Below are 13,774 nucleotides of genomic sequence, written 5' to 3' on the forward strand. Positions count from 1 at the left end.
GGGGCCTGAGGGGGGGGGGTTGAGGGTGATGTGGAGGGAGAGAACAGGGAAGGTAGGGAAGTGATTTGATGAGGGTGAGGGACAAATAGAAGGGGGGAGGAGGGTGGTGAGCGGGCTAGACCAGACTGGGTGAGTGAGGGAGAGAGGTTTCGGGAGGGGTACATGTTTGATCTAAAACCAGTGTATTATGCCTAAACAAGGGAGACTACAATGGGATGAGGGAGGAATTGGATAGGGTAGACTTGGAACACAGGCTGTATGGTGGGATGGTTGAGGAACAGTGTAAGACTTTCAAAGAGATTTTTCATGGTGTTCAATGAAAAGTTAAAAGCAAAGACAGTAAAGGTGGGGAGAGCCAGCCTTGGATAACTAAGGAAATAAATGAAGACATCAAACTAAAATCTCGTGCGTTAAAAGTCACTAAGAGTAGTGGGTCACTGGAAGGTTAGGAAAACTTTAAAAAGCAACAATCAAACACTAAGCCAGCAGTAACGAAAGGGAAGATAGATTATGAAAATAAACCAGCACAAAATATAAAAACAATTAGTAAAAGTTTTTATAATGAAATAAAGCAGAAAAAGGTGGCCAAAGTGAATGTGGGTCCCTTGGAAGATGAGAAAGGGGAATTGATATTAGTTAGTGAGGAAATGGATGAGGCTCTGAATGACTATCTTGTGTCGGTCTTCACAGTGGAGGGCACTTCTAAAATGACAGAGAGATGATATGGATGCAATGGGAGGTGAGGGTGTCTAATGCACCATCAATAACTCTGAGACGTGGGTTAAGGTAGGCTTTTATTGGCTGGAAGAAAGCACAAGCAGCAAGTGACCATCACACAACATCCTGGAGACTGAGGAAGGGGCTGTGTCTCCAATCGCCATTATACTGGGGTCTGTGGGAGGAGCCACAGGAGCAGTCAGCTGGGGGGGGGGGGCGTGTCCAGACAGGTATATGTAGTTCACCACAGTGTCGAAACAATAGCTATCACTAAAGAGGTAGTGCTGAGCAAACTTGTGAACCTGATGGAGTGTAGCCCAGGGTATTGAAAGATATGGCAGAGGTTGTAGTTGAGGCTTTGGTGATAATTTTACCAAAATTCTCTGGACTCTGGTCAGGTCCCGGTGGATTGGAAGAAGGCGAATGTCACACCACTGTTCAAAAAAAGATGTAGGCAAAAGGCACGTAACCATAGGCCAGTTAGTTTAACAACTGTTGGAAAAAAGCATGAAGCGATCATTAAAGAAAAAACAAGGCATCTGGAAAGAAATGGATCCATCAGACAGATGCAGCATGGATTCAGCAAAGACAGGTCCTGTTTGACAAACTTACTGGAGTTCTTTGAGGATATAATGAGCACAGTGGATAGAGGGGAACAGATGGATGTTATTTACTTGGATTTCTAGAAGGCTTTCAGTAAGGTGTCACATAAAAGACTACCAGAAGATAAGGATGCACAAAGTTGCAGGTGATGTATTAGCATGGTTAGAGAATTGGTTAACCAATAGAAAGCAGAGAGTTGGGATACATGGGTGTTACTCTGGTTGTTAATCAGTGATGAGCGGTGTGCCTCAGGGGGTCGGTGCTGGGCCCGCAACTGTTCATGATATACATTAACGATCCGGAAGGGGGGACCGAGAATGTGCATCTAAGTTTGCTGGTGAACTAAATTGAGTGGAAAAGCAAATTGTCCAGAGAATACTGAGAGTCTGCAGAGATATAGATAAGTTAAGTGAGTGGGCAAGGGTCTGGCAGATGGAGTACAATGTTGATAAATGTGAGGTCGTCCACTTTGGAAGAAAAAAATGAAAGATCAGGTTATTATTTAAATGGCAAAAGACTGCAGCATGCTGCTTTGCTGGGTGACTTGGGAGTGCTTGTGCAAGAATTGCAAAAGGTTGGTTTGCATCTGCAGTGGACTATCAAGAAAGCAAAGGGAATGTTGGCCTTCATTACTAGAGGGATTGAATTTAAGAGCAGGGAGGTTATGCTACAAATGTATAAGGTACCGGTGGGGCCACATCTGGAGTACTGTATGCCGGTATCTGAGGAAGGGTATACTGGTTTTGGAGGCAGTGCGCAGGAAGTTCACCAGGTTGATTCCAGAGATGAGGTGGTTGGACTATGAGGAGAGATTGAGTTGCCTGGGACTGTACTCACTGGAATTCAGAAGATATGAGAGGAGATCTTATAGAAACATATAAAATTATGACAGGGATGGATATGATAGAGGCAGGAAAGCTGTTTCCACTGGTAGGTGAGACCAGAACTAGGAGATGTAGCCTCGAGATTTGGGGGAGTAGATTTCAAACAAAGATGAGGAGATGCAGCTTTTCTCAGAGAGTGGTGAATTCTCTGCCCAATGAAGCAGTGGAGGCTACCTCAGTAAATATATTTAAAGACAAGGTTGGATGGATTTTTGCGTAGTAGTGAAATTAAAGGTTATGGGGAAAAGGCAGGTATGTGGAGATGAGACCATGCTCAGATCAGACATGATCTTATGAATGGTGGAGCAGGCTTGCTGGGTCAGATGGCCTAATCCAGCTCTTATTTCTTATGTTCTTATGTTCTTTTTTGAGGGAGGTGTATGAGGAGAGAGTGGAAAAGGGAGGGTGAGATAAGGAGGGAGGAGTGAGTGTGTGGTGGAAGGTAGGAGGTTTGTCACCAGGTAGAGAAAAGTCAAAGGGAAAATTCTGGTATGTGGTATCTGGATTAATCCCTCATCCCGGTGTTTCTCTCTTCCAGTTCCTCCCACCAGCAAGGCCCCCGTATCAACTGGAGGTAAGTGTGTGACCCTCTCTGGAGGTAAGTGTCTGATCCACAGACACTTTTCTAATTGCCCCCCAAGTGCTCTCATGAACCTCATAATGATTATGGTGGGATTTCACCTCCCCCACCACTGCTCCCCTTCTCTGTACCAGTCCCTACATCTCTCCCTATCTCTGTGTCCCCTACACCCCTCCCCGTCTCTATGAGCCCATCTGGCCCCTACACCCCTCCTCATAATTCTGTCTCTGTCTTCCTCGAATTCTCAATTTCCCTCTCTCTATTCACGCTCTCTCTTGTTCTTTTTCTATTTTGTTTTCTTCTCTCAGCCTCTTTTTCCTTCTCACTCATTCACTTTAATCCTGTCATTTTCTCTCCCTCTGTCATCTCCCTCACTCCCTTCCTCTCACTCATGCTCTCCTTCTCCCTCTCTCCCACTCTGTGACTTCCTCCCACTTCTTCCCTCTCAGTCTCCTTAAACCTCTCCCCCACTCTGTCCCTGTGTCCTCCATCCCTGTGACCGGCTTGCTCTCGCTCTCTCTGCAGGGAGCCAGGAGCAGGAGGCCGGAGGCGGTGTGGTGGTGATAGTAGTGGTGGTCTGTGTGGTTCTGCTCCTGGTGGTGGTCGGCCTGCTCTACTGCCTGCACAGGAGGGGCATGCTCCGCTGTGGCAGCTCCGAGAAAACAGACACGTGAGTACCAGAGGCATGGAGCATTCCTGGGAGTGTGGGTGGGGAGAGAGAGAATGTGGAGGAGGGTTACACTGACATACCGCATAAAAACAACTCATCCATATTTTCCAGTGTTTGTCCCATATCCCTCTAAACCTTTGCTATCCGCACTCCTGTCCAAGTGTCTTTTCAATGTTCCCTCCTTGATCACTTCCTCTGGCAGCTCATTTCATTTACAAACCAACCTCTGGGTGAAATAGTTGCCCCTCAGGTTCCTAGTAATTTCCCCCATCTCACCTTAGATCTGTGGCCTCTAGTTCTTAACCGCCTGCAGAGGGAGAGCATTTGAGAGGGAGATATCCAGAGACGGAGAGAGGAGGGGGATGCAGCTGAGGTGGGGGGGGTAGGATTGCAGAACGGAGAGACAGAGACAGGGAGCGGCTGGGGAGGTGAAGACAGGGCAGAAGGAGACAAAGATAGAGAGGGACAGGTCGGACAGATTGAAAGGCAGGCAGCAAGGGGATAAAGAGATAAAGAGAAGGAGAGAAAGAGGGAAAGGAGAGAAGGGAACAGAGAGATGGGGAAAGATAGATGGGAAAAGAGAAAGAGAGAGGGGCTGGTGCAGGGTCAGAAAGAAAGAGGGGAGATGGAGAGTCAAAAATGGAGAAGGGGCAGTGAAGGAGGCGAGAAACAGAGAGAGAGGAGAGATGAGATGAAAGCTGGCCCAGGCTTGCTGCTTTGTGGGATACACCATTTCCCAGCACATAGCGTTTGGGCACAGGCAGCCTGAACGTGTCACTGGTCCGTGCCAGAGGAGGGGGGGAGGTGTTGGAGGATTAGCTCTAGAGGGAGCAGTGAGGGGAACATAGCCCCAGGGCGTTGCGTGTACCTTGCTTGATACAGATGTCACACTCACTGCCGTCTGCGATAATCCCAGCGGATCTCATTAGATGCGCTGAGGCTGCCTGTCCAAACGCTGTGCGCTGGCAGACCAGTTCTAATGTGTATTTAATGATGCTGCGTAATTATCAGAGGAGTCTCACAACCCAGCTGAGGGACCAGGGAGGCTGAAGGTGGGGGCAGGGAGGGGTTTGCAGGCTTGGGATCCCCCTCAGATCTGCACGACGATTCTCATCTCGGTTGGCTAATGGTCTGTTGCCACTCAGCTTGGGGGAGACAGCCTGAGAAAGAGTCCATACCACTGCACTTCCTTAGCCACGGTGCGGAGTGGAAGAGCAGGGAGGTGTTGATATAATTTGGGGACATTTATACTTTGTTAGCCTCTGGTTCGAGTACCGTGCCCAGCATTGGTGTCCATGCTGTGAACCGGGTGACAGAGTTGCAAAGGACGTCCTGCAGGATCACAAGCCACAGCATCAGAAACTATACCCCCTCCATTTCCTCAGTGTCCAGAAATCCCTCCTGGACACATTGAGACTCCGTAATTCCCTGGACGACTGACCGTCATTCTGACACTGGACCCCCTGGTCTTGTGCAGCTGACGGGGGCAGTATCCTCACATCTCCTTGCTGAGGTGAATGGGAATGATGTTCAGAGTGGGGTCGGAAATGTGAGCTCCCACCTCACCTCCACCTCAGTGAGAGTGGCGTAAAGGCGGTTTGGGTCGGGAACGTAATGTTGTTGGAACTGGACTGACCAATCTTGCGCCTTCTTTCCTCTCCTAGGGTTCACACAGAGGTCAGGAATGATGACATTGTAGTGGAGATGAAGTCGGGCCAATCAGCAGAAACCTCTGGGCTCCTGGGTGTTAACACAGAGAGGAGGCCTGGGCCAGACAGGGTGAGATGGCGCTATCCCAGGATTCAGACCGGTCTCAGATTATCCGGTTGCCGACCTATGTACGACCCGTCTCCGACCTTTCCCAGACTCGTTCCTGTTCTGTCCTGCCGAGATCCAACCCCAGACGTGTGTACGGAGGTGTTTGCTGACCAGACCCAGACATTTCCCAGTGCTGCCAATTACCCTGCTCTCTTGGACACTCGGTCCATCTCTGCCCTACTAACCCTGTCTCTCTGTCTCCAGCGCTAGGTCTGGACCTGCTCACACACCCAGGAGGAGCATGGAGGAGCTACAGACTCAAGGGATGAGGGAGAGAGTGATGCTGTGGTAAGGGACCAGGCCTGTCTCTGCCCACCACTCTCTCACCAGATGGACAACTTCCTAACACTGTCTTCTGTCAAAGCAGAGCCAGTCGAACTCCTTACCACAAACACTGGGCTCCAAGACTCTCCTCACTCTGACCCAACCCCAACACACCTCGAGACTGCAGCTCAGTCTGTGCTCCGCACTGGGTCTGCCCACTCCTCCCCTCTACAGTCCGACTCTTATGGGCACACACTGGCCAAGAGGGATGTTGCAGAGACATACTCTGTGACCCAGAAGTTTGTGATGGGACAGTATGCAGGCAGTTTCACTCTGTGTCTGACCCTGGGACTGTGTGATGGGACGGTGCAGAGGGAGCTTCACTCTGTGTCTGACCCCGGGAGTGTGTGATGGGACAGTGTGGAGGGAGATTCACTCTGTGTCTGACGCCGGGAGTGTGTGAGGAACGGTGCAGAGGGAGCTTCACTGTGTCTGACCCCGGGAGTGTGTGATGGAACGGTGCAGAGATTGCTTACCCCCATGACAGTGTGTTACCCAATTAGAGTACATCCCTACTCTCAGACCTGTGCCTCTTGCCCTTTTGGTTGATTGGAGGAAGTCCGACCTGTACAGGATATAACCATGTTGGTGCCCGATTCCTCAGTGCTCAGAGTTTGTGATGACGAGATCTGACTGCCATCTTTCCACTGTTCGTGCTTGATGTTTTTTTTAACGAGAAGGGACCCAGAGAGGGTTTTGATTGCCTCACCTCCCCACTCCTTTCATACCCATTCCCTCAGTTCTGCATCAGGATGACCCTCTCAGACCCTGAGCCACAGTGGTCAATGGGACTTCCCCCCACGCACCTGGACACCTTGCCAGTACCTCAGCCTGGACTGACCACTGCGGGACTGTCTGTCTAACCCTGGCCTGGCAAATGGTCAATTCCGTCCACAACCTTGTTTCTCACCTCCTTCACTTCCTCACCCCATGGTCATAATACCCATCCTGCATGATCCACTGCCAAATCTCTCCACTTCCTAACACCCATCTCCCTCTCCAACAACACCCATTCGCTCTTCTGTTCCCTTCTGTCCCCTCCCCCTCTCCCTTCCTGCCTCTCTCTCCTTCAATGGGACTATATTCATTGTGGGTGTTCAACAGACACAGTGGATCTCCCATCCTCCAATATATCACCACTCTTGCCCCTCCCTCCCCTGCTTCCCCTACCCAAACCCCCCCTTCCTCCCTGACCCCTCCTCGTACCCCCACCATTGACTGTGGCTTTGAACCCAACTGGTACCCTCTCTCAGCCTGTGTCGTGCTCTGTATATACTGTGTGTTGTGTAGAGTTGGGTTGTGTAATAGACATTGGTGTAACAGACATCAAAGTGACAGATGTTGGAATCTATTAACAAACACTGGTGTAACAGACGCGGTTTACAGACACTGGTGTAACAGACGCTGTGTGTGTCACCACTTGCCTCCTGTCTCTTATTTCACATTCAGTGCCCACACCGGGGCTGGTATTAGTGTGACTGATGCTAAACCCTCAGAGTTTCACTGATGATCATTGAGGAGGTGAGAGGAGAGAGGGGAACAGGAGATGGGAAGCATAGGAGGATGACGTGGCCAGAATGGATTGGAAGATGGTGGTGAATCTGTGGATTCCTTGTCATCGACTGCTAAGAGGCTAAAAGATTGGGTATATTTAAAGCAGAGATTGATATCTTCTTGAGTCTAATAAGCAGACTAATGGGCTGAATGGCCTAACTCTGCTCTTATAGTTGTAGGAGCCTCTTTCCTAAATCCTGGGTCCACCATCCTGAGCTGTGGATCACCCATCCTAAAGCCAGAAACCAACTGTTCTAAACCATGGGACCTCCCCTAACCTAATTCCAGTGACACTCCATCCTAAATCCTGACACCAGCCACGCTAAGCTCCAGGATCCCCATCTTAAACCCAGGACTGACCACCCTAAACCTCAAGAAACCCATTCTAAATCCTGGGACTGAACCATCCTTAACCCCAGAATTGACTGTCCTCAAACACCACGATCCTAAACCCCAGTTACCCCATCCTAAACTCCAAAGTGTTCCATTACATGCACATTTGTCACCTGCCCTGTATTGTTCCCTATTAGGAAATCCAGTATTGCATTCTCTCCAACTGAGATCTCTATAGATCGATTAAAGAAACTTCCCTGAACACTTGACGGACTATCCTATCCAGTCCCAGTCAATAGGTGGGAAGTTAAAGTCACCTACTATCACAACCTTATGTTTCTTGCAACTGTCTGCTATCACTCTAAAAACTTGCTTCTCTAAATCCTGCTGACTATTGGGTGGTCTATAACGTAGCCCCATTAATACTGTTATTCCTTTCTTATTCCTCAGTTCCACCTCTCTATGCCCCAGTAGATGAGCTCTCGGGTCTGTCCTGTCTGAGAACATCTTCCCTGACCAATAATGCCACCCATTCCCCTTTAACCCTTCCCAATCTATCATGTCTAAAGCAACAGAACCCAAGAACATTGAGCTGCCAGTACTGCCCCTCCTGCAACCAAGTCTCACTTTGGGGTTAACTGATCTCAATCAGGCATTGCCACTGCTGGGACTTGTACAACTGTTGATCTTTCCTCCCTTGGAATCACAACCTCTGGGATTCTCTCAGGTGACCTTTAAGCTCTGGTACCAGAAATCTAGAGCTCAGCGTTGAAGAATCAGAGGCTGAGATTACTCACAATAACCTGAATCACATAGAGATTTAACGCGTAGGCCCTTTGGCCCATCTAGTCCTTACAGACAGTGAAGCACACTTTGGTCGAGGCCTTGATGGGATTGTCCCTCCTGCACTCTGTCGCTGTCCAAAGGAGATGGCACGGTGCAGTCCAGAATACATGATCCATCCAGACATGGACTGATTCCCACATGATGTTGACACGGACTGCAAATGAACCAGGTCCAGGATCTCAGCTCTCTCAGCTCATAGTCAATGAGGAGTGGGACATCTCTCACACCAGGGAGCCTGGTGAGGAATGTCACAGACCCATCTGGTGGGAGAGTGGGGTCGCTGAGGGCTTCAAGGAAGCTACGCAAAGACCACCCTGACTGAGGCAAGGATCACAACATGCTGCTGGATTTAATGCCTCTTCACTCCCACCTTTCACACTCCGGATTGGACCCACCCCTCCCCATTCACTCCCACATTCCACACTCCACTCCACACTCCGGATTGGACCCACCCCTCCCCATTCACTCCCACATTCCACACTCCACTCCACACTCCGGATTGGACCCACCCCTCCCCATTCACTCCCACCTTCCACACTCCTGATTGGACCCACCCCTCCCCATTCAGTCCCACCTTCCGCACTCCAGATTGGACCCACCCCTCCCAATTCAGTCCCACCTTCCGCACTCCAGATTGGACCCAACCCTCCCCATTCAGTCCCAATGGGGCCCTTTTCCCCCCATTCACTGCTAGCGGTATCCACCCCTTTCCATTTGCTCCCGCCATACACACTCCCAATGCAACCCCACCACTCTTTATTCACTCCCATCACCCACAATCCCAATCGGACCGGAATCCTTCCCATTCAATCCCTCTGATGGGACTCCTCCCCATCCCATTCATTCCCAATAGGACCCCACGCTTTCCCATTCCCTCCCACCGTCTGCACTCCCAATAGGACCCCACACTTCGCTCTCCTAATGCGGCCCCACACTTTCCTATTCCCTCCCACTGTCCACAGTCCCAATGGACTGAAATTTTTCCCATTCACTCCCACCATCCACATTATCAACGGGACCCATCCCTCCCCACTCGATCCCATCATCCACACTTTCAATGGGACCCCAACCCTCCCCATTCTGTCCTACCATCCACACCACCAATAGAACCTCTCCCCATTCACTCGCATCTTCCACACTCTAAATGGAAGTTACCCCTTCCCAATCACTCCCAGAGACCTCGCCCACCTCTTTTCACCTCCAGCCATCTGCACTCCCAATGGGACCCCTCCCTTCTATTCACTCTGGCGTGTATATGTGTGTGTGTGCCTTCGGCTGATAACTGTACATGGCTACAGATCTCCATCTGTGAGTCGTGTGGCAGTGAAGTGCTGTGTGAAATCTCACTCAAGTGTGCTGCTTTATTTAATTAATCTGTATGTGGCCTCCCCCATCTCATTACTTGGACAAGGCAGAGAATTGCTTTGATAATGATGTGGTGTTTGATGAATTGTTTATTAGCCATTAGAGAAAGCCTCTGTCAGCCAACAGATGCTGGTGTAGATTCTGCCCATTCACAGAGAGGGCTTCCATCCCCCACCACTGAGCTCCCAGTACCCAGAACACTGAGAGCTGCCGTCCCTCACAACCCCAGCTCCCAGTACACAGAAAACAGAGAGCTGCCGTCCCTCACAACCCCAGCTCCCAGTACTCAGAACACTGAGAGCTGCCGTCCCTCACAACCCCAGCTCCCAGTACACAGAACACAGAGAGCTACAGTCCCTCACAACCCCAGCTCCCAGTACCCAGAACACAGAGAGCTACCGTCCCTCACAACCGCAGCTCCGTACCCAGAACACTGAGAGCTGCCGTCCCTCATAACCCCAGCTCCCAGTACCCAGAACACTGAGAGCTGCCGTCCCTCACAACCCCAGCTCCCAGGACCCAGAACACAGAGAGCTGCCGTCCCTCACAACACCAGCTCCGTACCCAGAACACAGAGAGCTACCGTCCCTCACAACCCCAGCTCCCAGAACACAGAACACTGAGAGCTGTCGTCCCTCACAACCCCAGCTCCCAGTACCCAGAACACTGAGAGCTACCGTCCCTCACAACCACAGCTCCCAGTACACAGAACACTGAGAGCTACCGTCCCTCACAACCCCAGCTCCCAGTACCCAGAACACTGAGAGCTACTGTCCCTCACAACCCCAGCTCCCAGAACACAGAGAGCTGCCGTCCCTCACAACCCCAGCTCCCAGTACCCAGAACACTGAGAGTTATCGTCCCTCACAACCCCAGCTCCCAGTACCCAGAACACTGAGAGCTGCCGTCCCTCACAACCCCAGCTCCCAGTACCCAGAACACTGAGAGCTACCGTCCCTCACAACCCCAGCTCCCAGAACACAGAACACAGAGAGCTACCGTCCCTCACAACCCCAGCTCCCAGTACCCAGAACACAGAGAGCTGCCGTCCCTCACAACCCCAGCTCCCAGTACCCAGAACACTGAGAGCTGCCGTCCCTCACAACCCCAGCTCCCAGTACCCAGAACACAGAGAGCTGTCATCCCTCACAACCCCAGCTCCCAGTACCCAGAACACTGAGAGCTACCGTCCCTCACAACCCCAGCTCCCAGTACCCAGAACACAGAGAGCTGTCGTCCCTCACAACACCAGCTCCCAGTACCCAGAACACTGAGAGCTACAGTCCCTCACAACACCAGCTCCCAGTACCCAGAACACAGAGAGCTACCGTCCCTCACAACCCCAGCTCCCAGTACCCAGAACAGAGCTGTCGTCCCTCACAACCCCAGCTCCCAGTACCCAGAACAGAGCTGTCGTCCCTCACAACCCCAGCTCCCAGTACCCAGAACACAGAGAGCTACCGTCCCTCACAACCCCAGCTCCCAGTACCCAGAACACAGAGAGCTACTGTCCCTCACAACCCCAGCTCCCAGTACCCAGAACACAGAGAGCTGTCGTCCCTCACAACACCAGCTCCCAGTACCCAGAACACTGAGAGCTACAGTCCCTCACAACACCAGCTCCCAGTACCCAGAACACAGAGAGCTACCGTCCCTCACAACCCCAGCTCCCAGTACCCAGAACAGAGCTGTCGTCCCTCACAACCCCAGCTCCCAGTACCCAGAACACAGAGAGCTACTGTCCCTCACAACCCCAGCTCCCAGTACCCAGAACACTGAGAGCTACAGTCCCTCACAACCCCAGCTCCCAGTACCCAGAACAGAGCTGTCGTCCCTCACAACCCCAGCTCCCAGTACCAAGAACACAGAGAGCTGCTGTCCCTCACAACCCCAGCTCCCAGTACCCAGAACACAGAGAGCTACCGTCCCTCACAACCCCAACTCAAAGTACCCAGAACACTGAGAGCTACCGTCCCTCACAAAACCAGCTCCCAGTACCCAGAACACTGAGAGCTACCGTCCCTCACAACCCCAGCTCCCAGTACCCAGAACACTGAGAGCTACCGTCCCTCACAACCCCAGCTCCCAGTACCCAGAACACAGAGAGCTACCGTCCCTCACAACCCCAGCTCAAAGTACCCAGAACACTGAGAGCTACCGTCCCTCACAAAACCAGCTCCCAGTACCCAGAACACTGAGAGCTACCGTCCCTCACAACCCCAGCTCCCAGTACCCAGAACACTGAGAGCTACCGTCCCTCACAACCCCAGCTCCCAGTACCCAGAACACAGAGAGCTGTCGTCCCTCACAACCACAGCTCCCAGTACCCAGAACAGAGATGTCGTCCCTCACAACCCCAGCTCCCAGTACCCAGAACAGCGCTGTCTTCCCTCACAACCCCAGCTCCCAGTACCCAGAACACAGAGAGCTACCGTCCCTCACAACCCCAGCTCCGTACCCAGAACACTGAGAGCTGCCGTCCCTCACAACCCCAGCTCCCAGTACCCAGAACACAGAGAGCTACCGTCCCTCTCAACCCCAGCTCCGTACCCAGAACACTGAGAGCTGCCGTCCCTCACAACCCCAGCTCCCAGTACCCAGAACACTGAGAGCTACTGTCCCTCACAACCCCAGCTCCGTACCCAGAACACTGAGAGCTACTGTCCCTCACAACCCCAGCTCCGTACCCAGAACACTGAGAGCTGCCGTCCCACACAACCCCAGCTCCCAGTACCCAGAACACTGAGAGCTACTGTCCCTCACAACCCCAGCTCCCAGAACACAGAGAGCTGCCGTCCCTCACAACCCCAGCTCCCAGTACCCAGAACACTGAGAGCTACTGTCCCTCACAACCCCAGCTCCCAGAACACAGAGAGCTGCCGTCCCTCACAACCCCAGCTCCCAGTACCCAGAACACAGAGAGCTACCGTCCCTCACAACCCCAGCTCCCAGTACCCAGAACACAGAGAGCTACTGTCCCTCACAACCCCAGCTCCCAGTACCCAGAACACAGAGAGCTACCGTCCCTCACAACCCCAGCTCCCAGTACCCAGAACAGAGCTGTCGTCCCTCACAACCCCAGCTCCCAGTACCCAGAACACTGCGAGCTGCCGTCCCACACAACCCCAGCTCCCAGTACCCAGAACACAGAGAGCTACCGTCCTTCACAACCCCAGCTCCCAGTACCCAGAACACTGAGAGCTACTGTCCCTCACAACCCCAGCTCCCAGTACCCAGAACACTGAGAGCTACCGTCCCTCACAACCCCAGCTCCCAGTACCCAGAACACTGAGAGCTACCGTCCCTCACAACCCCAGCTCCCAGTACCCAGAACACAGAGAGCTACCGTCCCTCACAACCCCAGCTCCAAGTACCCAGAACACTGAGAGCTACCGTCCCTCTCAACCCCAGCTCCCAGTACCCAGAACAGAGCTGTCGTCCCTCACAACCCCAGCTCCCAGTACCAAGAACACAGAGAGCTGCTGTCCCTCACAACCCCAGCTCCCAGTACCCAGAACACAGAGAGCTACCGTCCCTCACAACCCCAGCTCCCAGTACCCAGAACACTGAGAGCTACCGTCCCTCACAACCCCAGCTCCCAGTACCCAGAACACTGAGAGCTGTCGTCCCTCACAACCCCAGCTCCCAGTACCCAGAACACTGAGAGCTACCGTCCCTCACAACCCCAGCTCCCAGTACCCAGAACACTGAGAGCTGCCGTCCCTCACAACCCCAGCTCCCAGTACCCAGAACACTGAGAGCTACCGTCCCTCACAACCCCAGCTCCCAGTACCCAGAACACTGAGAGCTACCGTCCCTCACAACCCCAGCTCCCAGTACCCAGAACACTGAGAGCTGCCGTCCCTCACAACCCCAGCTCCCAGTACCCAGAACACAGAGAGCTACCGTCACTCACAACCCCAGCTCCCAGTACCCAGAACACAGAGAGCTGCCGTCCCTCACAACCCCAGCTCCCAGTACCCAGAACACTGAGAGCTACAGTCCCTCACAACACCAGCTCCCAGTACCCAGAACACAGAGAGCTACCGTCCCACACAACCCCAGCTCCCAGTACCCAGA

The 13,774-nt window shown here is 52.5% G+C and overlaps 1 protein-coding gene across 4 annotated transcripts in view; it reads left to right on the forward strand.

Moving 5' to 3' along the window:
* Positions 1 to 7,012, forward strand: part of LOC132393472 (basal cell adhesion molecule-like) — a 50,477-nt gene extending 43,465 nt beyond the window's left edge. For all 4 annotated transcript variants that reach the window (XM_059968758.1, XM_059968768.1, XM_059968750.1 and 1 more), the window contains exons 13-16: positions 2,743 to 2,778; positions 3,310 to 3,454; positions 5,119 to 5,233; positions 5,477 to 7,012. In XM_059968758.1, the coding sequence (XP_059824741.1) occupies positions 2,743 to 2,778; positions 3,310 to 3,454; positions 5,119 to 5,233; positions 5,477 to 5,482 (302 nt within the window). In that variant the 3' untranslated portion in view covers positions 5,483 to 7,012. The remainder of the gene's footprint in view (positions 1 to 2,742; positions 2,779 to 3,309; positions 3,455 to 5,118; positions 5,234 to 5,476) is intronic.
* Positions 7,013 to 13,774: the final 6,762 nt, after the last annotated feature.

The sequence above is a fragment of the Hypanus sabinus genome, chromosome 1 (assembly GCF_030144855.1).
Source record: "Hypanus sabinus isolate sHypSab1 chromosome 1, sHypSab1.hap1, whole genome shotgun sequence".
In the NCBI taxonomy this organism is placed as follows: domain Eukaryota; kingdom Metazoa; phylum Chordata; class Chondrichthyes; order Myliobatiformes; family Dasyatidae; genus Hypanus; species Hypanus sabinus.